At 37.0% G+C, this 26,676-nt stretch overlaps 1 protein-coding gene across 3 annotated transcripts in view; it reads right to left on the bottom strand.

Annotated features, from left to right (window-relative positions):
- Positions 1-1,052: 1,052 nt before the first annotated feature.
- Positions 1,053-26,676, bottom strand: part of LOC134540084 (ubiquitin-protein ligase E3C) — a 64,555-nt gene continuing 38,931 nt past the window's right edge. For 2 of the 3 annotated variants that reach the window (XM_063382551.1, XM_063382552.1), the window contains exons 13-14: positions 23,417-23,545; positions 18,527-20,389 (exon numbers count right to left, since the gene is read on the bottom strand). In XM_063382551.1, coding sequence (XP_063238621.1) covers positions 19,388-20,389; positions 23,417-23,545 — 1,131 coding nt within the window. In that variant the 3' untranslated portion in view covers positions 18,527-19,387. Of the gene's footprint in view, positions 16,670-18,526; positions 20,390-23,416; positions 23,546-26,676 lie in introns of those variants that run through there. The other variant, XM_063382554.1, reaches the window with a different exon arrangement.

The following is a 26,676-nucleotide window of genomic DNA, read 5'->3' as shown; positions in this document are numbered from 1 at the left end:
CAAACAGATAGACAGTAAACTTATGAGTTTTTATTGTTCAATTTTTTAATTTTCTATGTGTTACTCCACCCAATGTATTATTTATTTGAATCATTTTTCTTGAATCACAAATTTTCCTAATAGTAAAGATTGAAAAGTTCTCAAGAGTGACAGGCCCAGTCCTAAAAAATAGTATTTACGTCAGATTACAAGCGATTAATAGGTAATAAGTTTAATGCACTTTTTGTAAGATATTAGTCTCAAAAGAGTATCATGAATACATACTTAGGTCAAGACACTGATAATGTGATAATAAACTAGGTAATACACGAGCTAAGGAAATTTGTTTTAAAGATATGTTCAACCAATTAAATTTATTTTTAAAATTAAAAAAAAGGCACATTTACAGGTTTAGGGTGAAAATACATACATGTTCTGGCCATCACAAACATACCATCCACCCAGTTTCACCTAGCGTTGTGGTACATGAAGTGCGACAGAAGCTGCCTATATCAAGGGGCGTACGATGAGCAAGGGCAAGGAAGGGTAAGTGAGAGATATAAATCCTTCCCCAAAATCCTCAAAAATCTATCATTGCCGCTAACAAAAGGAAAGAATTTGAAAGTAAATAGCAGGCAAAAAAGGTTCTGTCCCCCCCCCCCCCCTTCCCAAGAAATGAAATTCTGCGTACGCTCCTGCCTATATCGTATTCAAACACGCATGTCATTTAGCGGCAGCCTGCTAGATTTCAAGGAATTGTTTCACTAGGATACATGTCAGCCAGCTCTTCTGCTGTGTGTGTAGGTGGGGTCTCCATCATTCGTAATGGTCTTCGGGTAGAAAGGAGGAGGAAGTAGGGTTGGGAGGTGATCTGTTAATTTTACTGCACTTGACTGCAAAAACATGGTTTAACAACCTATTGACAATTTCCTCCATGTATTTCCCTCTACTTCCCACCCAATGAACATGGCAGTAGGTACTGATAAAATGAATGGAGAATGATGCACAAAAATCTTAATGCAATCCACTTAAGATCCCTATAAATAATTATGTACCTAATGGAAAGACCCTAATTTGAAAAACACTTTATTATCAAATTCACGCAACAAAATACACTTTTTGATACACTTTACATTAGAGTTACAGAATCTGTACAACAGCAATTGCCACAAGTAAAATTTGAAAAACACTTTTAATTAGTTAATTACAAATCATATAAACATTTCCTGGCCTTTCTCCTGACCTGACCATACAGCATCAGCATGCGCTTATTTACAACATTCACGGAAACATTACGGAACAAGCAGATTTACAGTAGGTTGGATGACATTTATTATGAAGTACACCAACATCTAGTGAGTGTGTGTATGTGTGTATTACTTAGCTATGTATGTCATTGCTGCAAGGCCCACTACATCAATATTACTGCAGTATCTAGTGGTAAAGTCTTTGAGCAGCTATAAACACACTTCACTGAATAATTTCTTGGCACATAGAGAGCCCTATTGCTTGTGCTAAAAAAAAACACTTATCACAAGGCTGACATAAGAGGGCTTACAGTTTGCTTTCAACACACCTATAGTCATAACTCTCAAATGTATACTTCAAATAATAAATTATTACCTACACAAACACACTTCTTTCTGAAAACAAAAATTTAAATAATAATAACAAAATCACAGTAAAAATTTGTCAAACAAACAAAACGGAAAGATGTTATAGAATAGGCTCTGGCACTGTTGAATAAAATAAAAGTACTGACCTTCACACTTTTTCCAGTAATAAAACACTCACTTTTGTTTTTACACTGAGCAAGAGGAAAAAGTCAAATTACTAGGTAGTACATATTATTTATTTTGCTTCTTTATGACTGTAGTAGCACCACAAATATCTTGCATCACTGCACATCTAAACTTCTGTCTATGATTAACCACGACAGTACCAGTTGCTCAACAAACTTTCTAACTCCTAACTACTATTAGCATCATACCAACATTTCAACAGCGGTCTTTCAAAAATATATAAAGCAAGTTTTTAAACTGTTCAAAAAATTTATCTCTTGCAAGAAAGGCATCTATGTATTAAAACATGGACCCTACACCTCTCATAAGTGATTTTGAAAGTACGTATGTATTCTGCAGCGGTAAAAAATTTAATGAGCTACAATTTTGGAGTAAGATGCAGTTCAGACGGGTGATGTCCACATCACTGAAAACAGCAAATCTTGCATGAGAAATGGAAATTTCAGCAGCTTTATTATGTTCTAAGAGCTGAGTGGAAGACAATTCTGAAGACATTCACAATTGGAGGTCACCGAGCATCAGATAATTGGAATGTGCTTTACTGAACATCCGATAGTGTAATGTTAGACGCAAACAATTCAGAAACAAAGAAAAATTAAAAATATGGAAAAATTAAAGTTTCATTGGAGTAAGCCACTTTTTCTAACACTACACAAATTCAATTCAGTTTAAGCCCCTGAAGTAAATTTGGGAGATAAAAACCGCACATGTGTTAAAATAAAATAATACCATTAAAGATGTGTCACCTTGATACAAATTTAACATAAATATTTAAACTGAATTAAATTTACACATGATCGAAAAACTCGTCCATATGGACGTGTGTTCTCTCGTATATGCAAAAACCTATTTTTGAATAGTCTAAATGATAAAATGCCATAAAAATGTTGGTTGAACACGAAGTGATCCCATCACACCTGAAGCCTCTGTGTCAGACAAAGAAATGAAAGAAACCCTACTTTATGATACAGCAAATCTGCAAGGTTACGGGTTAGTTCCTGCTTCTATTGTCTTGTAATTCTAAAAAACGAAAAGTACAAAATGTTTTAGTAAGCAGACTAGTTTTTGAGATGATGAAGCAATGTGCTTATGTCTGTGTTAACACTAGTGGGAGTATGAGTTACGCAGATAATGAACTGTAATTTATTTTCTCTGAGAACCCAAGAGAACGACAGGTATTACTTTGTGCTCCCCTGCATGTACACATTCACACACCTTTCCGCCAAACAGCATCTACACTATTCATTAGCATTTATTCACAGCGGTATGTACACAATTGCTTTCTTCTGATACACCATTACCCATTATAAGAGTGAGACGTTTAAGGAAACAGTTTTATTTTAAATTTGAACAGTTTATTATATGATTCATTATAAATTTTAACTAGAGCCATAGGCGCCGACTATGGGGGGGCAGGAGGGGCGGTTGCCCCCCCACTGAACAGATAAGAGGGGCGTCGCCCCTCCTCGTTGGTCACAAAAATTATTAGTTACATTCTTGAAGTGTAACATAACTAGAACTTTCAGAATAATTTTAAGGTAAGGTGATTGTCAATCAATGTTTACGTTTTACGACTCATGGTGGTCACGCTATAGACATGGTGCATATCACATGGGCTCCGATTACGACCACAGGATCACTGCGTTGGCAGGATGTGCTGCTATCGGGTGTCACTTATCGGCATAATTTGTGCTCGGACGTTTTACCGCCTTTCACATGCTATCAGGTGTCACTTTCGCTTTCGGTATCTTTTGCTTTCAAATGTTACAACCCTTTACGTTCACGACTGCTATCAGTTGGAACATCAATTTATTTTGTTTTTAAATGTTGCCTTCCCTGCGGTTTGTATTTACCGATGCCGAGTATTTCAATGTTTTTATTGTGAGTGAAAACATGCCAATGTGCACGTTAGAATTTATAAAGTTTTAAGGTGTGTAATATAATTGACTTATTCACTTTAACTGTGGTGCATTATGTGGAAGTACATAAAAAAACTGCCCAGTGATAAAACTGTACAACACACAGATCTGACTGTTACCGACAGCAATCAGCAGACAACTTCTGCCTCATCAACAAAGGAGAAGGAAGAAGCACAAGTTCCTGTTACTGGTGAAGGTGGTGAAGAACGAAAAAAGACTTTCGGAACAAAAAAAGAAGGTAATCGACATTTTATTAGAGACTGGGAAAATAAATTTGCTTGGCTTGAATATGACAATAATAAGGATAAGGTATTTTGTAAAATATGTAAAACTATTTACTCTCAGAATAAGTGTGTGAATAAAACTTTTAGTGCAGCTTTTGTGGAACTAGGATTCTGCAATTGGAAAAAAGCGATTGAGAAATTCAATGAACATGAGAAGTCTCGGTTTCACAGGGAATGCACGGAGGCAGATTTTCATTCTCAAGCTGGTACTAATGTGCTCAAACAATTGTCCACAAAAAAAGCTAAAGAAATGGATGAGGCCCGAATTGCTTTGGGTAAAATTATAGGCAGTGTGCGGTTTCTAGCAACTCAAGGATTGGCAATTCGGGGTCACAATGACGAGTCATCAAATATCCTGAAACTACTGAAATTAAGAGCTGAGGACAGCATGGAACTAGATGCTTGGTTACAAAGAGATGGTTATAAATGGATTTCTCACGACATCGTTAACGAAATATTGTCTATTTTGTCACATGCAGTGGTGAATAAGCTTGTTTTCGAGATTAAAGAGAACCAACATTTTTCATTGATAGTCGATGAAACAACTGACTGTACAACTAAGGAACAAGTGTCATTTTGTGTACGAACAGTAGATACAAATCTTGAAATTCAAGAACTTTTTTTAGGATTCTACGAAACCCCCGACACTACAGCTCAAACCTTATTCAACATAACAAACGATGTTCTAGTTCGTCTTCAGTTACCAGTGTCGGACCTCAGAGGTCAGTGTTTTGATGGAGCCAGTAATGTAGCAGGTGTTCATTCAGGTCTGCAGAAGAAAATTAGAGAATTAGAAAATCGAGCCTTATTTGTCCATTGTCAAGCTCACTCTCTTAATCTAGTTACTCAAGATAGCATCAAGAATGTTCCAACTGCTAGAGATGCAATGAACTTACTGCGTGAGATTATTGGGTTTATTAAGCATTCCCCAAAACGCCTTGAGTGGTTTAAAAGGTTTCAAGAAGAACACAGCAAGAATTTAAGGCCACTATGTCCTACAAGATGGGTTATGCGTTACTGTTCTCTTCAGACTCTTTTGTCTAACTACAGTAATGTTATAGCCTTTCTAGACGAATTTTCTAGTCAAGATTCCAGCGAGGCTGCCACCAAAGCTTCCGGATTTCTCAGATATCTGGAAAAATCAGATACACTGGTAATGCTTGAACTGTTGTGTTTAATTTTCCAGCATCTTTCTGCCGCAAACAAATCATTACAAGGCAAAATGCTGCATATGAAAGATTCGTGCCACATTCTGTGTGTTTTGGAGGACACAGTAAAACAGCTGCGAGAGCAGTTTGATGCATTTTGGTCAAAAGTTGATCACAACTCAAAGGCTTTGAATTTAGAGCCTCCACGAGAAAATAGAAAAAGAAAATTGCCAGCAAGATATGATGGTCCTACTCCACCTCATGAATTCACTCCTAAAGAAAATTATAGGCAGATATACATTGAAGTCATGGATAATATACTATCAGGTCTCAAAACCAGATTTGATGTTGAAGCAAGGAAATTGCTGACCTCTGTGGAACATTTTCTTTTGACCCCTTCTTTTCCAGCTGACGAAGTTGTAGCATTTTATGGAAACGACTTCAACAGCAAACGGCTAGAAATGCATCGCGATATGTTCCATGATGTCCTGAAGGGGCAAAATTTAAAATCCCCTGCAAACTTCAAAGATGTGGTTGACATCTTAAAATCTGATGGTATGCAGCATATGAAAGACTATTTTGATGAACTTCACAAGCTTGTACGAATCATCATGGTTATTCCAATTACTACATGTGAAAGTGAACGATCATTTTCGATGCTACGTAGATTAAAAAACTACTTAAGATCTACTATGACAGAGGCGAGATTGAACCATATAGCCCTTCTGAATGCCCATTCAAGTACTGCCAATTGTTTGGATTTGAATGAAATCGCGACATCTTTCATTTTGAAGAATCCGATTCGGCAAAACACATTTTCGTGTAAGTGATGACTGTTCTTACTGTATTTACAAATCAAACTTTTTATGTTATTTACATGTGTTTTTGGTGTAATGGAATAATTTCAAATTAACAAGCCAACACTTGTTGAGATCCGAACTTTAATGAATGAATGTTGGTAATTGTGTGTTACCTGCTATGTTGTAAATAAATTGTAGCTTGTTCTTAATGCATTTTCCATTCTACACCCACTGACTCAAAATTATGGTAAATTATTATCAAGTCTAAATGAGAATGTTCAAATTTTATTATGGATATGGTTTTTATACTTCAAAAACGTGTCATTATATCGAATTTGTAACTTAAAATTACAACTTATGACGAAAATGGTTGGAAAGTAAGCCTATTTAATTTATGCATGCAACAATCACACACGACAGTGAAAGATAGATACAGCAATAGCATATCACTAAAAGTGCCCCACAATATGAGACTTGCCCCTTGCCCCCCCTCTGAAAACTAGAAGTCGGCGCCTATGACTAGAGCTGAGTCAATCAGAGAATTTGCCGATCATGCAGATAACCGATACTGATCATCCTATCAAAAAAACAGTATAACACCATGAAGCATGTCTGTTTCTTGCCTTCATATATTTTTTTTTTTGGAAATAACATGAGCCATGCAACCCAATGTTTGAACAGATTAAGTTGGTAATCGACATGACAGTGATTGGACACACAAAATTAACACAAAATAAAATTGGAACAAAATAAAAAGTTTTAAATTAACTACATATTCACTTTACTATGTGGTTCGTTGCTATTATGACACAAACAAAGAATATTTTAATGAGAATCCAAATTTAGCAAAATAACATTTTCACTTAAATTTACTGAAACAAGAATAAAACTGCAGCATTAAAAAAAGGCAACAAAATGTAATTGAAAAATGTTTTATAAACAACCTGATTATCTGAATTACCAGCAGCTTATAGCAATTTTGTACTATGCTAAGACCCAGAACATAAAGACTTAACTTTTATCCACGGAACTCAACTGAAGACAGATATATGGTGCAACCCATATTCGAGGAGGGCCCTTATGGTGAAAATATTAGGTTTTTATGGCAGGAACAACAGACGCGACCCATACGGAAGGGCGGCCCTACCGCGAGTGAATGCGATAGCTGATCGGTGAGCATGATTCGATCGCAACGCTTGGCAAGATGAAAATATTGCCCGTTAAATCGATCGGAAATCAGTACAGGCCCAGCGCTAATTTTAACATCTCACCGCTATCGGGGTGTCAAGAGACTGGTGAGTTAAATGGTGCAATGACGAATTTCATTAGTGAGGGAAATGGGACCGCAAAACTGGCAACGAACCCTCAGTAATCTAACTGAATGCTTCAGAGGGACGCAAGTCATTCAACTGCACAACCTACATGGCACCTTTTTCCAAACGCTGTGTTATTTTTTGATCTCGTATTTAATTTTACCGAATGTCTTCAGAATTTTCGCTAACATACGTACACATAAAAAAAAGTTAATAATGTACTTGGATATTTTAACATTCTCTAGAATTTTACTCTGTTTGAAAATAGAAACAAATAAAAAATTCTACATTAGAATTCAAACTTCCTCTCAAAGAAAACATTTTTACATTCAAACCATAGGCGTGCGCACGGTAGGTGCCACAGGTGCCTTGGCACCACCATTAGGGTTAACGTTATTTTGTTTTTTACAAGCAGAAATAATACATACTTAATAAACCGTATTATTTTCAAAAAAATATATATTTTACAATCGTGTTAAGTTACAGATATGTGCTCATAACACTATCAGTATATCAATTATCAATAGAACCAACTATACACACGGAAACAATCCGGGTGCAATTACTTGTGTTGTACACGCGGGCCGCGGCTACGAAACTTCTGAAATGTAAATACTTTTCCTAGTTCTCCTCGGATTACATAGAATGCGCGCTCGGTGTCCACTGTTCACTCCACTCGGCAGGCGCACGGAATAATAGCCGCCGTCTGCCAGGTAGCATTACTGTGTAGTGTTTACTCTTACTGTTTACTCATCACCATCAGTTTACTGTTCTAACGAGTACACGAGTACAGCCTGTGTTTGTTACGTGGATCACTCATTAATTATCATTTTATTTTCACTAGTTGACAGTTGTTATGGTTCGTTAATTGCTGTATATATCTGTCTGTATGATGTATAAATGGGTGATTAAAATTAAAAAGCCCGATCCCGAAAAGGATTCCAGTACCAGATCAGAGGGTACGGATGTTCAGCCTGAAAACAATAAGTTATTTTTCCTATATTTAATCGGTAGTACTTTATATTTATTATTTAATTGCATTAGTGTAAAATGGGGTGGAAAGTCCAATACAAGGTTAGTATATTTTGAGAGATAGCGGCCTGCTGAATAAGCCAGTTTTAGCTGTTTTGAAGGCTTTTAAAAATTGCTGTGATTTAATGTGCGGGGTTAAATTTGGGTCCTTACAAGTGTGAATGTAGTGACTTTGAAGTTCTCTCAAAACAGTTCAGAGTGAATGCTACGGAACTAGAAGCAGAAGAGCTTTTGAAGACAAAGAGAGGTATGGACACCGACTTTCCACCTATAACTGTTTCTGACTGGATTGACTGGCTGTCAAAGTTTCAGCGAAGTTCAACGTACAAAAGCTTCAGTGCAGTAATGAATACATTTGCAACAATGCCTGTAACTAGCTGTACAAGCGAAATAACTTTTTCAAAGCTTAGGTCTACAATGCGCCAGGAACGCTTGAAAAACCTGATGATTCCATTTGTGGAGCAAAAACTGGCTGCTTGTGCAAACACAAATGATATCATTGACGAATTTAAAAACATAGTTCCGTTTCATCGATGAATGGCCCTTTAGTAATACAGAGTATTATGTTCAGCAGATTTCCCTAAGGTTTTTTATTTTTAGTTCTGGACTTGAAAACTTTTTTTTAAAAGAAATTTTGAACAATATTGTACCTAAACATATACTACTACTTAAAATACATTATACTAATCGGATAGGCTTACTCGATGATTTATATGTAGGGGCAGGCATTTTCCGCGAATAGATCTGCACATCTATTAGACTGTAACAATGTATACCCGCACCTGTGGTTTATTCCTTGTGATTGGCGGCCGTCTGCGAGAGAAGTCGTTGCCTTATTTGGCCGAGCCATTCAAGACGCGTTTGCTTCCGCACTGAATTACTGTGATTGGTGTAACAATCGATATGTATCTGGGAGAAACCCACCCAATCACGAAACACAGACGATGATACAGTGTTTAAACTTTCAGCTAGTCTCAAAATCTTTTCGCGAAATCTGCATGGCCCTACTTTATGCAGTCGCCGACAAAACATTTTTGTTGTATTCCAAAAGTTAAAACTTTTGCCCATTCTTATTATTTGTGTATTTTTATTATTTTAATATTTTACATATTTGAGGTATCCCTTGATTTGTTGATTTTAAAACTTAACACTTGAGAATGTTTTTTCTAGTATATTTATTTGGCGTCTTCAGAAAACATGTAAGTACGGTTTTTCAAAGCCACCAGCATGAATTCCGTGCAAACAATTTGTGCAATTTACTTTATGGCTCAACAAAGCTTAAAACTGTAAATAGTTTAGTAGTTTTCATGGTGATTATAACGTTCAAAGCCATAATTTGTCATAAAAAATGTTACAATTTTTACATCTGTGTATTTAATCTTTGTTTTGTTCGGAAACACCTTAAATAGCACCATTTTGCGCTTTCAAATCCATATTTTTCCGGGGGAGGACCCCCGGACCCCCGACCCCCCGCTTTAGGCTCGGGGTCCGTGAATGATAGGACTATTGTGTAATCTGGCACCACCACTACTGAAGTTCTGCGCACGCTTATGATTCAAACATTACATACGACATAACAAATGTTATTTACAGATACATTACCATATAAACATGATCTTGGTGATTCACAGCCAGCTATTTATGTCAATGTGTACAGTACATATCAAGCTAGATGCTAAAGAAAAATAGTTTTTTTCTTGCCTGGATGTATGTAATTCTTAGTAGAAAAGAAAACTAAAAACAAGGTATTTGTATAAATTAAAATCTGTGAATAACACCACACAAAAACTAAAGAGTAAATATTAGCGTCATTTTGTTACAAAAAAACTTTTATGGGATGAGTCTTATATTTTTTTAATCGTGTTGATGGATCATACACTAATGTCTAAATCAATATTCACAAGACAAGATAAAAAGAAAGTTACAAATATTGGCATAATTAGTCAGAAAATAAGATAACTATTAGACAATACTGTAATACTAGAAAAAGAAATCGAGAAAATTTACTTTACAATCATTTTAAATTTCTCAAGTCTGGAGATTAAATCAAAGATTAATACCAAATGTTCACAACATGGGCCCAACACCAAAAATTGCATACAAAAGATGGAAATGTTTTACGTTGCATTCAGTACTGTCTTTTTCAAACATTGAGTTCAGTCATTGTGAGATACACATATTATGAGCTAAAATAGTAGCTTAGTAACTATTCTATAGATATGAAAATATAATTACATATTTGAAACTCAGACACGTAATATGCACTTGTGTGAACATTACGTATGATAACATTTTATGGTTACTATAACAGCCCAAGGTCGAAATTTTTACATAGGCATATTTCATGATGAGAAGTTAATAGTGCCTATTCACTTCTATTAGAAGCACAGGTCCTATTTAATCTACTGTAAATTAAAGTTACAGTGTGTTTGTAATTTTCTTGCATGTATTTATACAAAATTTTATCATATATTTGAGTGTCTAAAAGAAAGAAATTTTGTCTAAAAAAGTGCAACAATTCAATGTATGATAAAATAAAAAAGGGAAAAATGATCATAAATAATGTTCTGTTATGGGGAAGTGATCTGCATTTACAAAAATATATATGACAGCTTAAAGTTAGGGTGATAAAGTTATGGTGAGATTTGCATGCTATTGATGACACTAGTAAAACGTAGCATGATGTATGTCATAAAAAATGCCTCATTTTAGTGAATTACAGTACACATTGTCTGTTTTATCTGTCTTTAGAAATGGGAAGAAACTTGTTATCTAAAGACCACAATTGTCACTTCAGAAACAAATATTGTTTATGTGAGATTCATGTGGAATTTATACAAATGTTTCTTGATTTGAGAACAAGCAGACCAGGTATAGTGCGCGACAAAAGTCTCGTGAATGAGCTCTATAGTTTTATGGAAAAGAGTTGCACCTTATGCACCAGCAGTGCCAAATGGTTCTCACATGTTAACTGTTCTAAAAACATCAATCATCGTAATGATGCTTTTGCGTGTACCTACATGGTCAAAAAATATTCTGCCGAATACAGCACTCAAAGACTAAATCACGCCCAACTTTTACACCTTTTTGGCCTTGACTCACAAATTTATTTCCTCCATCTACTTCCCCTCACGCTACCCCCGGCACTGACAGCTCGCCAGACTTTTGGCCCGTACTTTGCACACACACTGTGCCACTTCCTCAAACATTAAACATGCACCTTCTTGGAACGGTCAACGTGAGAAACACAGTGCACGGGATGACCAGCCACTCGTGGTATGTAACGCGACAATGCATATGTGTGAGTACATGTGTGGGGAACGGTGGATTAGTTGATGTTTACAATGAGAAACGGGGCGTATGCTCATTACTTTTAAACCTCTTCCGTCATTGCTCAGCATGAAGTATAAAATTAACTTTTGGGCAGAATCTTTGAAAAGCTCGCCGAATGTAAGCGAAAAGTGCAGTGTGAGTCTGCCCAGTTCCAGTATCACCAGGGGTGGGAGCTAACAAGACAAACAACTCACGTCACTAGGATGAGAAGGCCAAGGCAACAACGAGAGAGAAGGCTTCAGAAAGCTAAGCTGTCACAGCTCCCGGCCGGCCCACTGCTGCTAGTTCAGCGAGAAGGGGCTCGATCAACCGAGATGTGGTGGACTCCGGTAGAAGCAGTTAGTCTACTACAGTAGATAGTCTGGCAATGTACCGTCGCCTGTGGAGGACGGAAGGGCTCACGGGGCGCAGCGAGTGGGGAGTTCCGCACAGACACAGAGGAACCCGACACTTGCTCTCCGAGTAGCAGCAGTGCCTCGGGACAACAGTCGCAGAGGAGCCGCCTTGGTCCAGCCCCCAACTCATCCACCGAGCTGCAATCCAGAAAGACTAGGAGTAACGTACTTTACCGAAAGAGCCAAGGAGGGCACCGTGTTTTGTTAACTACAAATAAACTTTAGTGCTGTGAAGCAAAGAATTTTCAAGTCCTGTGAACTGTAATAATATTGAAATAAACTTTTGAGACGGGGCGAAGAGCACCCAAAGAGAGTGGAATGTAACTTTTAGTAAAGAAAATGTGTAATTTTATGCCTAGAAAATAGATTTCGAGCAGAAGTCGCAGGCAGTAATGTTAAAGATATGGTGTGATTTTACATGGCAGTTGTACGTAACCAGATTTGCATTTGTTTTGATTTAGTGACCACCAACTCTGTGGGGATGAACGGTTACGTTTAGGAATTATTTCCACGAGAAATCTGGAATATATATTATAATATTCTCATGGAACAACTTGTTAATACTATAAGTTGTATAGTTATTGTGTACCCTTAATACTGAAGTTGTTTTAAACCCTAAAAAAACTTCCATCAGCCACTGCAGATAAAATGTTACAAAACTACAAGGCATAGAATGCCAAAGATAAATAAAAAGCAAAGGACAATGGTTTAGAGAGAGACACAAAGTGGTGTGGAAAAAATCCTTAATTTTAAAGAAAAGATCAAACTGCCCATGAAATGGAAAATATCGCTACATCAATGCCAGTGCTTAATCTCCGACAGGATGAAAATGATTTGTGCGGAAAGATAAGAGTTTAGCTAGCAGGAGGCCTGGTCAGCACCATCTCTCATATAAGTGCTGCAAATAATGCTGTGTACTCATGGAAATAATTAAGTAAATAATTTAAGTTTGACTGTTAAATTTTTTTATCATTGATGTACACTTAATTTAAAAAAAAATTTATTTTTCTTACTTACAGGTAGAAAACATGGCACATATGATTTCATTCTTCTAAAAATTATGTGACCAATATAATCCTATATGAACAAAAGTGATTTAATTAATCATCATACTACTGGTAGTATTTATTTATGCTAAGAATTGAATTTTCTAAGATTAAGTGTCTTATTAATTAAAGAAATGTGTTAATGAAGTTAAAATTTAATGCCACTATTTTAAATCTAAAAACTGAACTAGTGAAGGGAATTATCTTTTTCACATAAAATAAATATTTTTACAGTATAAATTTTAAAATTGAATTTGTAAAAGTTATGTGATAAAAGACAATACAGTAGAACTCCGTTGTTACAAAACCCCATTCATTAGGACCACCTCTCTATTGCAACCCCTTTTTGAGGAACTGTAAATAAATATAAATTTTAAAAAAAAACCTCTTTTAAAGCACGGTGCACTGCATTTAACTTGGCGAGCACTGTACTGCATGTGGCGCAGTAGACACCCCCTCCCTGTGTCTCTGGTTGATTCTTTTGTGCCCTTCTACCACAGATCGACCGGTCCATGGCTTGCTCTTGGACACGCTACTCTCTACATTTGCTTGTTATAATGACTTGGACTTATGCCATTTTGGATCCCTCTTGGCTTTGGTTGGTTACTTGACAACCTATTACTTTTTTTTTTTTTTTTTACTCAGATTCAGTAAAGTTTTTGGTTTAATTTTTAGAACGATTGTGGCCGACCCATGCATTTTTTTTGACTACATTTTCGTTGCACTTTAGAATTGATTTTGTGAACATTGTAGACAACCTGCACAGTTTCAATTTATTTAATTTTATTTTTTTAAATAATATACAAACTTCTGATTTGTGTAAAATGAGTACAAACTACGACTGTGCAGGATATATGTATATATATTAGACCTGTCGACAAACTATACGCCCCTGTGAAACAGAGCACAAAACTAACTGGTGGTTAGTTTATTCAAAACATGTTTAAGAAACTTGTATGGATGAGGTAAAAAAAAAAAAAAAGCTATAAACATAAGACTTAAGGTCTTAATTATACTGAAAGTTATGACATGTTTTTCGAGTAGACATAAACAGTGACCTTCTGTATGCACACTTGCTCCTTTGCCCTTAATTTTAACTGTTGCAGGTGATAATTATCTTTACAGCACAAGCAATTAATTATCTAATTATCTTTTCCCTTGGGTTGACAAAAAAAAAAGGTTGCTTCACAGAGAAAAATATAAAAAAAAACTTTGCCCCTTTCACTTAAGCTCAAGCTTGGAACTCGCTTCACAAGTTGCCAACCAACCTACCCTGCATTCACTTTCGCCATTTTTCACAACAAAGTGATTTCACAGCACTTAACCTTCTTGAGCTCTCTGGCGTGGTATGTACTCAGTTACGTCCCACATCTAATAAATTAACATTTTCCTTGTGAAATCAGAGTCAAATGGACTTGGCACTCGTTAAAAGATCCTGTTGCACCTTGCATTATGCTCGTAATGGTGACAGTAAATGATCAAATATGCTTTTCTTGGGTATATTTCCTTTTCGGAAGATGTCCGCTATTAAAATAAATTCATATTAGGGTTTGGGTTGACAATTTATTGCCAGAGACAACTGAACATGGGAATAGTGTGAAAAAATAGCATATTTTAACATACAGGGGTCAGGGGTGGATCAGTCGGCCCAAAATCCACCCCCTCCTTTATTTAAACCTAAATCCCAGGAACCATGAGAGGTCCTAACAATGGGGTTTCACTGTATGTGTGTGGGACTTTTGTTGTGTTAGGAATTTTAGTTCTAACATTGTGTATGAACAGTTCCTGCAAGATGGCCGATAGGTAGTAGCTGTACCACACACACTCCTCCGAGAATGTTTGTAACAATTCATGATTTTTCATTTTACAGAATTAATTTACAAATACAATATTAAATAGTAATGTGATAAAAAGACAACATACCAGAAACAGTTTGTAAAATTACATTTAGAACAGAATTTATTAAAATAAAAATTAGGTGAAAAAAAGCTGAAAGGAAAAAAAATGAAAAATATAAATAATATAGTAACGTTAATAAAATTTTAAATATTATCATCTTCCATCATTTACTCTAAAATTTTTCACAAATGTTATTTTTTTATTTCTCAATATCATCACAATACCTTCATCATTCAATTGTAGGCCTTTGCGTATACTTGTCAGTGTGATATGTTTATATGTACATAATCTTTTACACTAAATCTATATACAATTCCAAGATACGCGCTTATTTTCATTAGATTACCTATCCAATAACACAAAATAAATAAATTTAATTATTATCAGATGTGAGGTCTTTCAATTACAATTTGGTTAAAGGATTTTTGATTAATTAAGGAATTTTTCTGTCATTCTTATTAAACTGTAATGAATCATTAAAATGACTATACACTGGCTGGGCAGTAGAGAAACACTGCTATGAAGAGCAACACCGCAGCAACACCTCACATGTCGGGCATATGCGCATGTCGACGTTCCCACACAAAACCAAGTACATACCCTTGAAAACATAAGTAGCTTCGAGCCCACAGCATGCACTTGCCCGCACGGACATACTGTAATTCTACTGTAGCAAGCTTTAATGTCCATCCTGGTCAATGGCAAATTATTCATGAAATTCTCTAATACAAAATTCTAGTTTTTGAAATACTTGTTCTGTGTTTTGGAACAGCGTACCCTCAGAGCTGTCTGCTTGAAACAGAGATGATTAAAGCACAATCAAAACTAATTTTTCAAAAAAATTTCAAAGCAGAATCAAAGTATGGTATTTTACTAGTATTCCAGACTGATACGAATACGATATAAACAATATTATCCACAGTAAGATTAAAACTTATTTTGATAGTGGTGCAAAAAAACATTTTTCACAACCTTCATCATAACTTCAGTACAAAGGCAGTTCTTAAACACAACACAAACATAATTTTCACTTTAATTTCAAAATAAATTGTCATCTTCTGAGCATACGTACGTTCACAGAACCCCAAAAAAATCAAGTTTGGTTTATGAAGCCCGATGCCGAAATTGGGAAAACTATTCCTTAATGCATATCCAGTTTTATTTTAACAAAAAAAAATTCAAAGAAAGGAACTGGATGTGTTTCTAACGCAAAGCTGCATAATTTTCACAAAAATACATTTTGATTTTGAAACTAATGCGTACAAAAACTTTGAGGGACGTTGTTTTCTGGAAGAAAATTGTTTTGCGTAACAAAGCAGGCAGTTGAATGTGTGAAATAACCAAAATTATTTTTTATTTTAAAGTTATCCATTTGTAAGGCTCTGACATGAACTGGGTACGCAATAAGGAACAATCACCCGAATGTTTGGTTTCGAAACCTAGGTTGAACATTAAGAAATACTCCACGTTGGACTCTGGGTGTTCCTGAAGCTGCCGGAGAGAGAGAGAGACGAGACCCGCGGGGGCGATGGGGGAGAACGGGGGCCCGCCCTAGCTCAGCTCGAAGCCCGAGCCCGACTGGATGGCGTACAGCAGCTTGTCGTGGAGCGTGGCCTCGTCACCGAACTCGGGCAGCTTCAGCAGGTTCATGCAGGTGCTGGCCGTGGGCAGGCGGTCTGCGTTGCCGCTGTGCTGGATGCAGAACGGCGGGTCCAGCTCCTGCGGCAAGACCCCCGCCCGGTTCCCACCCTCGGTGTGCCGTCCAAAAATTACAGTGTTTTATCGCATCGCACTGTCAAAGTAATACGGCCACATGTCAAAAATTGTAACTTTTCAGGAGAGCATTTTAAAAGTTTAAACAATGTTATTTAATATTTACCCTTATATAAGATTAAAGTTGACCCAAATATATTATATTATATTCTATTATATTTGGGTCAACTTTTATCTTATATACGGGTAAATATTAAATAACATTGTTGAAACTTTTAAAATCCTCTCCTGAAAAGTTACTACTTTTGACATGTGGCCGTATTACTTTGACAAGTGCGATTCATGATCGTCGCACTGTTATTTTAGCACATCAAAATTTGTAAAACGCATAAACGTGGCCTAATGTTTTTAGATTCCGTGCACTTTTTGTAGGTAGTTTTTCCCGTGTAAAACAATGTATTTTAAAGTTTAAATCTAATATTCACTCGGACATTACCGCTTAATTATTTAATTAACAGAAATACTGTAAGAAGTTGTCCGTTGTGTAAATTTTCTTTTAAAGACGTTTTCAAACGTTATAATTATAACCATTATCTTATCGTCTATGTCGCCGCTGTGTACCGCTTGTAAAAAATGTAGCCAGCGATAGTTGGTTATGTTGATTCCCACATAGAGTGCGCGCACGTAGTTGAATATCGGTACAGATAGCTCACCGATTGCGTGCAATGCACACACTCCATCTGGTGCCGAGTTAACCACATTTGATTGCCCGCGCCTTCTCGTGGTGTGTACTACGATGATAATTATGCGTTCCAACTCACGTTCGCGTCACAGTTTTGGTTTTTCTATTTAAAGTTGAAAATAAATGTTTTTGTCGCATGACTTATTAATTTAAATTGTTTGCCGTGCATTTGTATACTCTACTTTTTAAATAAAAGTACTTTACATGCATAGGTTTGGTTTTTACGAATAACTTTACCTTAAAAAAAATGCCTTTTTCACATAAAAATCGCACCCTTACTTTTCAAACTTTATTTTAGTATAAAATGTGCAACGATTATGTGATAAAACACGGTAACAGTTTTTATCTCTTCACTCCATCACCTCCACCACTATCAAGAGATATAAAACTATTTGTAATACCACAAAATCCCTCCAAAAATAACAATGATAAATAGGTAATCCATAAAAAATTATTTTCTTTTGTTAGTTCAATTCTTAAAGATAAACCCCTATTGTCCAGAGTTATCTAACCCAAATACAGTGGCCAACTGAAATTTGTAACCCTAACATTTAATTTGATTACTGATTACATTTACTTTATAAGTTCAAAAGTAAAATGGTAAAACACACGTTTTGAGTTTAAATGTGAGATACAAAATAACTAAAACCAATAAAAAAAATTTATTTTATACATAAAATCCAAAAATGTAGCCTGAAATTCGTCAATTGTACTGAGCATGCGCAAAGCATTGTTTGCGGTCACATTGAATTCATCCATTTACTTGCAAGATATCAGTGTTTATTAAGACGTTTTAAGAATTCTTAGTGAAGTTTATGGACTTTTAAGGGTCCTTATTCAACTAAAGACAAATTGAGGTATTTTAAAAGATATTTTGGAGGTGTACAAATATCCTGTATTGGGGAAGGGGGATTTATGGGCGGTAGGGGCTATTGCCCCCTCCCCCCCCCTTTTTTTTCTCAAAATATTTTCAATGATTTAAAAAAAATTGTAGCCATACCAAAATTAATTACTTCAAACTGCACCTAAGTTTTTAAGTAATTTTGATTTTTTTTTTATAAAACATTTTGTAGTTCTACAATTTATCTTTGTTTTTAATTTTTCTAGGTGTTAGAAATGTGTTAAAATAGCCTTTAAAGCAACTTTTTGATTTAAACTTTTTACTTTCTGTGTCAGTGAAAGGTATGCAATACCATCCTAACCAGCCCTCCCAAAATTGGAGGCTGGGTCCACCACTCCATCTTTCTCACCTTTTCGTCACTAAATGGCAAGCGCCTTGGCATTTTGTCTTCTCTCCTCTCGTGAAGGCAACACAGTGACTTCTTTTTGTTATGGGTCCTGTGAGTTTTTTTTTTTGTGTTCTACCACTTTCAATGTCTACATTTGTGTTACCATGCATATAATTATCGTTACAAGTGGGAATACAGGTCCCGAAGCATGGAGAGCATATCCTTGACGCAGATGCAAGTGGAAATGGACTGGGTGCTGTACCTTCCCAGGTTCAGGATGGAGTGAAAAAGTTATGGGATACTACAGCAAAGTCTTAATCTAAGCCCGAACGTAACAACTGCATCACAAAAAAAAGAACTTCTAGCTGTAGTTAAGTCCTTACAGAATTAAAACAAGCATGTATGGGGGAGAAAATTCCTTGTACGCACTGAAGTGGCATGAAAACAGAGCAGCAACTCGCTAGATGGACTGAACCGATACAGCAGCATGATTGCCGAATCAGACATGAATACACTTAGTTGCTACTATTTGCCCTGAAACAGAATCTAGAAAGTTACCAAAAAAAAAAAACATATGTTGAGAATCATCGCACAGTACCTACAGCTGTAGAAACTCAAAAAAATCTCACCACGTGTTTCAAATCATGAGACACGTACACACACGAAACTGACGATCAGCGCGAGGTCATCCAACACACACTCTTACCGTTATCTTAGTGGCAGCAAGTTTCAATGCTGCAAAGCAGCCATTCCTCAAGTGTTTTTTAGTACATTAATGTTGCATACATGAGATCTCTCCGCAGTCGCTGACCCGCGACCCCCGGGGAATGGAGAGGACGGGAGAGGAGTGGTGGGAGGGGTGGGAAGGGGAGGGCTGGGAAGGGGCAGGAGGGGATAGGTGGGAGGGGGAGGGGTTGGAAGGGAAAGGAGGGGATAGTTGAGAAGGGGAGAGGTGGGGAGGGGTGGGGAGGGGTGGGGTGGGTGGGGAGGGGTGGGAGGGAAGGGAGATGAGGGGTGGGGAGGGGATATGTGGTGTGGGTGGGGAAGGGAGGGGATATGTGGGGAGGGGTGGGGTAGGGAGGGTATGGGTGAAAAGGGAAGGGGAGGGGAGATGAGAAAAGGGGAGGGGTGGGAGAGGTGAGGAGGGGTGGTAATGGGGCAAGGAGGGATGAGGAAGGGTGACGAGTGGAGGGAAGGGGTGGGGTGGGAGGGGAAGACGTGGGGTGGGAAGGGGAGGGGAAGAGAGGGTGGGGTGGGAAGGGGGGAAGAGAGGGAAGGGGAGGGGTGGGAGGGGTGGGTGGGATGAGGAGGGGAGACGAGGGGTGACGAGTGGAGGGGAGGGTGACGAGGGAAGGGGAGGGTGACGAGGGAAGGGGAGGGTGACGAGGGGAAGGGGATGGGAGACAAGGGGAGGGGAAGATAGGGAAGTGAGGAGGGAAGAGGAGGGGTGGGGGGACGAGGGGATAGGGAGAGAAGGGAAGACAACCGTGCGCTCACCTTGAAGCCGAGCAGCGGGGGCCGCGAGCAGCTGGTCACGAACTTGAGCAGCTGGCTGCGCTGCTGGTCCGTGAAGTTGCCGACCACCTTCCAGAAGAGCTGGATGGTGGGGTGGTCGGCCCCGTAGCCGCCGGCGTAGTTGGTGTGCTGGCGCAGGTCGTCCACGTCGACGGGGATCTGCGCGCCCGACACCAGCACCTGCAGCTCCTTGTTGTTGAACATGCGCAGCCACTCCATGGGGATCACGTTCGCCACGCCCTGCGCACACACACACGCTCCCCGTTCCGTCACCCTGCAACAACCAGGTTCGTACTGACCAAACTATAACCAAATTCGATCACATCTTACATCATTTCTACGTAAAATCCAAATAAACTTATAACCTTATAACTGGAGACCGGAAAAATTTGCGGGTTCAGTGAGCTCTAGGATAAACTCCACGATCCTCTATGTACTAGGACAAATTGCGCCTGCTCATTGGATAATGACTCGTGACACGTGTTACGTGAGATGCTTGGGATTTGATACTTCTTTTGTTGGAAGGTTTTTCACTGGCTTAAGAGTTCTCCATGTAAACTGTGGTCCAATCGCTGACTCAGAATGAAGGTGAACGAGTTTGGAGTGTAGCCTACCGCGAAATGAATCCGCGAATTTTTCGGGTCTCTACTTATGTTTTTCTCATTTAGATTGCTCTCCAAGGAAACTTGCACACAATTTTATGCAGCATCAAATGTACTTACTTTTTTAGGGATTGGAAAATTAAACTTTTGAGTCGCTACACCTGTGGCTCAAAAAAAAATTTCTTACTGTGCTAGTTTAAGTCAGAAGAATAAAGAGAAGGTTTAGAAACTACCTAAAAAGACTTACTATTAATTTGGAAGAATATGAAATTCCTAGGCTTTTTATCTCCAACATACACTGAACCGAAGCGATGTCATCGGTATTATTTTAGTTAAAATTTCAAACAGTTTCTTTTAATTATTCTGGAATTTTTGTAGTGTAGCATCCTTTATTACATGTAATTTAGAAAACGTGCAATACTGCTACACGACAATGCTTGCCCTCACTTCGCCAAGCTGACCAGAGAAACATGGGTTTGGAGATACTACCTCATCCTCCCCACAGTCCAGATTTAGCTCTAGAGTTGTTCCGATACTTAACTTTTTTTTAATGTACTTGTATCGGGCATGGTATCGGGCCGATACATTAGTATCGGGTTACAAAATATACAAACGGCCTTTTAAGCACTATCAATACATTGTCAGCAATATTTTTCAAAGAAATAAAACGGCAGCTATGTTTGCTTACTAATAGACCATTGCCGGCAGTGAATACCTCATGTTATCGTTATCTTATCTTTATAGCCTGCCCGTCTGGCGCTCGCGCTGCACAACACAGCAGCAATAACAAACAAAAACGACTACTACGACACACCAACGATAATATCACCAGGTACGGCAATGCTGACTCATACAAGTTTCCACATGTCACATCTGCACGGAGACCACTGTGGTAAAAAGTAAAACGTGTCTCGGGGTGGTAAGGATAAAAGTAGTTTCACGACATCAAATCTAACCAAGCATTTGAAACAGGATGGGAAGGAAGCGCGGAGACAGTCAGTTACAAATAAATTGAAAAGGCTGTTCAAGATTGCTACATAATAGCTTACAATATATCCAATTTTAAATTAATAAAAAAAAATGTGCTCATGCGCATTAAGGTATTTCACATTTTCTCAACAATAAAATAAATAAAATAATGTAGCGTAGGCAGACACTCAAGCTGTAAGAATTCCAGTCCTTGCATTTCTATGTGTTTCCCCCCCATCAGTTGTATAAGTTAATCTCAGTTGCTATGCGTCAGGTGCCGGAAATGTGAGGAAGGAAGGGTGAGTATAGTTCATTTGCTGTAAAATAAATAATTTTACGGCCCTGCTAATTTTTTCCATTCAAGACATTTCAAATATTCTGTAATTTCCCAGCATAAATACTACTGTGTGGCTAAAAAACAAAGTGTATCATAGTGACTTATACAGAATTTACTGACGGTAAATGGCTGTCGCGTGAGCCTTAAAAATATTAATTTTTACCGGTAATGGACTATACAGTCTGGCTTTTGTCACACGCAGTGTGGAAGCTTGGGAGGAGGGCAAGTGACTGTTGACGTGTTGATGTCTCCTGAAGGGGGGAAATGTAGGAATGTGAGTTGGGGTGGGAGGGAGGGAGAGAGACAGGATGGTCTGTTTTTCTGGGAGGGTTGAGCCTTGAAGAATGTCAGCAGGGGAGGGAAAGGTAAGCCATATGACGTCATGCCGCCGCCGCCAGCCTGACCGGACGAGCTTAGCGCGCACCACTACATCGAAGAAGCAACCGCCGCAGCATTTTTACTTTTAGCACAAATACCGAGGCTGTAATAAGTAGCCTAGTACTTGTTTTGGGAATTCTTTACGATTTGGTACTGTTTGAAAGGAAAATAAATCATTATAAAGTTTTTTACATTATTTTTGACAGACTCGATTTTAAGGCCCCCCCAATGTTTTGAGATAAAAATTTTGGGAAAAAATATATTCGAGTAAATACTGTATTTCAATTATTACTTTTTTACTTTTAATAGTGTAGTAATAATATAAGTATTTTTTAAATTTCATTGATTTTTTTATTTTTTTACATTACTGCACAACAGTATTGGCATGTAAAAATATAAAATAATAAAAAAAAAACACTGGTATCGGGGTATCGAAATGGTATCGGCAATGGTATCGGGGTATCGGTATCGGTATCGGAAAATATGGTATCGGAACAACTCTATTTAGCTCCCTCAGATTTTTCATTTGTCTGGTCCACCCGAGGAGGCATTAAGTAGAAAAAAAGTTCAGTAGCAACGTGGAGGTCAAGGAATTTGTGAGAAAGTGGCACAAACAACAAAAAAAAAGACTTCTTTGCATCAGGTATAAAAAAAACTAGTTCATCATTGGGACAAGTGTATTAATATTGGTGGGGATTATGTTGAGAAGTAGTAAATGTTTCATTTTGTAAAAGTACACAGTTTTTTTTTTCTACGTCAATTTGTCTCTTTAATTATCTAATGGCCCTCTAACCAAGTGTTCGGGGACCTTGGTTTCTCTCAATGGCCATGAACCCGACAGCTGTATATATCCCTGAAGAATAACTGGAAACATTATAGATTTCAAATGTTGACTCGAATATGCAACTATTCAGGTCGAATTAGAAATTTTCGGATACCAGCAGACCCCTACAACGCGACAGACTGTGCGGTCCCCCTCACCTGCCGGAAGGCATTGCACTGCGCCCGTATCTGCCTGTTGAGCTTGTAGTCAGCCATCAGGTGGATGTACTCTATCCTGTTGGCGCTCGTCACTTGGATGTTGGCACCTCCCGGCTTCAACTCTTCAACCTGCGCACCACACACCGTTACCAACATGTTCCAACTACAAGACCGGTCTTTCGTAGCTTCGAAGATACTCAGGTTTGGCTCAAAATGGCTGGCAGTAAAATTTTCATATAATATTTAGGTGTTTCAAAACATATCAAAATTATTATTGAATAAATTTAAAAATTAATTGTTTGCGTAAAATTTGTCAAAATTATGCAAATAATCATTTTCACCTACTACCATACAGCCAACATTCAAGTACAGCCGATATCAAAAGTCAAAAACATAAAAAGGAAGGAATTAGTCAGAAAAATATTTAAGCACAGACAGACACAGAGGGCTGACAGAGAAAGTTGTAATAATAAGTAAATAAAGACAAAAATAAACAACCTAGGACAACACAGAGACAAACAGGTGAAACCAGCAATGTGAAGAAAAAACAGATATTCTGGACACCACACGTCTGTGCTGTCATTGTAATGGTGTCCAGAATATCTGTTCCGTCACCCCCCAGAGTTCTCCCGAGTCTCTGTGTTATCCACATTACTTGTTTAGTACTATGATTAAGTTCATCGTTTTTGTCGGTTAACGAGGTTTCTTATGACATATTCATATTCATCGTTTTTGTCTGTTAACGAGGTTTCTTATGACATACAGTGCAACCAACAATGGCATATATCCCCCCAAAAAAAAAATTTAAAATCAATCTTCCCCAATGCAAAAACCATTATAAAAATGTACATATAGTTTCAATTTTGCACCTTCCCGACTGGAAAAAAAAAAAAAAAAAAAAACACTTTACAAAAGTTCAGAAGTGCTGGAATAATAAAAGGAGAACAATAAAAGGAGTTAAGTGAAATAACAATAAATGCTATTAATAAAATTCTACTAAATACATATTTAATTCCCATAGGTCGCACAATAAGTGACCTTTGGACTGCAGCCTTTAGTTCGACAAATAAACTAAATCATATAGTTAAAATCAAAAAGACACTATGTACGTTCTAACAAAATTTTTTGGTTAGTAAATTTAAATAAATCTAGAAATGGTATTCACTAATTTCAAGACTGAAATAGGATATAAGTAGTTGTATCTATTAGATAAATAATAAAAATATATGTAAAAAAACATAATTTTTTTTAAATATATTTGTTAAATGAACCATTTTTAATTTGTTTGAAAACAAACCAATAGCTACGTTGTATATCTTGTGTATGTCACACCAAAATTTCACTCTCAATACGCCTACAGAAGCGTTAACTTCTTTAGTGTAGCTCATCCTTCATTTTCTGTGTGCATTTCAATGGAGATTTACACTCTCTTACCACTGAACTATTTCTGCCATTAGGACTGTCCTGTTTCAGTGTACTCTGTTGCCAGACATCTATGTATATAAAATAGGATGATGGTATGTATGACGAAAAACTCGGACACTGTTTGACCGATCGCCATGAAAGTTGGCACATCAAAGTGTTTTTTTCATAGAGAAGGTTTTCATGCTATCCATTTTTTTTTTTGCAACGTGCCACTGGATGGCGCTGCAGCTCATAAACTTCTAAACCGTTCACCCGGTCGCCATGGGTAAACATAAATAACATAGATCATAAACTTACAAACAGTAATTGTATGTATGTCATTTCTCTATGTCTACCACACTGTCATTTAGCGCTATCCATTTTGCTTTAACTCGTGGACAATATATCACCCTTTGTTCAGCCCGGGCAATGCCAGGTACTGCAGCTATAACTATATTTGAACACAGAGAATATTTTCGCGATATCCATTTTGCTATACTCGCCACTAGGTGGAGCTGCTGCACATGGCAACTTGTACCAACCGATCGCCATGAAAAATGGTATATTGTGATTTTCACTGTCAAGCCTCAATAACAACAAATAGTGATTGTGACTGTGATAAGTACTGTATTCGGTAAATGAGTTTAAAATGGAATACCATTTCAAACACTTTATAGATTTTAGATTGCATACAAACCATCCATTTTAGATATTTATAGGTAAATAATTAACACTGGTACGACAATGTCTGCCGGGTTCTGCTAGTAAACTACAAAACACAAAAGTTTCTGCTGAACACAACTTTTCAGTATAATGAAAAAAAAAAAAAAAAAAAAAAAAAACCTTTTAAATGTATACAAAAATTTTATTTTGAAAATACAGAATGAGAAATTTTGAAATACATTTTACTGTTGTATTTCATCAAGAGTATTATCTGATTATATTAAATTTTTATTTCTAATAAGTCATCATTGAAAGACCTCACCTTGGTTTCAATTGTTTTTATGGACAATTTTTAAAATATATTTTTTATTAAATTTTTTTCTCTTCCGAGCATAACACATAATTATATGGAATGCCTTATTATTATTAGTATCTAGGGATGGACCAATCATATCCTTAAATTCTCAAATGTCATCAAATCCCTAGTATTCGATCAATTCAATATTCGAGGAAAACGATTCAAAGAAAAATATTTAAAAAAATTAATAAAGTAAATAAAAAAATTCAACACTGATAACCTCTGAAGTTTAACAAGGTCAGTATTTTCTTCATACTTATCGGGTTACCATTCTCCCAAGATATTGTACTTTTAACATGTAATTTCAACAAAATTACAGTATGTATTGATTCTAGAAACATACATTTGTAAAACAACTACTTGAAGAGTTAAATTTTTCTAAACCATAGTTAATATTTTTTAATTTATTATACATTACTTTATTTTGGATGCAGATTATGATTCAAGGGGTATATATATTCAAAGTACTCTTTGGGATTGAAATTCGAGATTCTGATTTTTGAGAAAAATGGGATTTGACCCGTCACTAATAGTAACCAACTTGCTACAAATAGTAAATAGTATATCGTTGCAGTAGATTATTTTCTTTTTGTCAGATTGAGAACTGTAATAATACTGTCAAAGTACACTTATTTATGGTGTTAGAAAAAGTCCACCAATTTAAAACTTGTTATGACTAGGGATGTGCGAATCCTTGATTTTCAGTTCGGTTCGAATCCGATTCGAATCCCTGGCAATATTTGAGATATGAATCTGATTCCGAATATTAAGCCCAGAATAACTAAAAATAACTGATTGATTTAAAAATAATGTGTGTTCTCTTTTTTCTAACTCT

The sequence above is a fragment of the Bacillus rossius genome, chromosome 16, assembly GCF_032445375.1.
Source record: "Bacillus rossius redtenbacheri isolate Brsri chromosome 16, Brsri_v3, whole genome shotgun sequence".
Taxonomy (NCBI): Eukaryota; Metazoa; Arthropoda; class Insecta; order Phasmatodea; family Bacillidae; genus Bacillus; species Bacillus rossius.
This window is presented reverse-complemented; position numbering and strand designations above follow the sequence as displayed.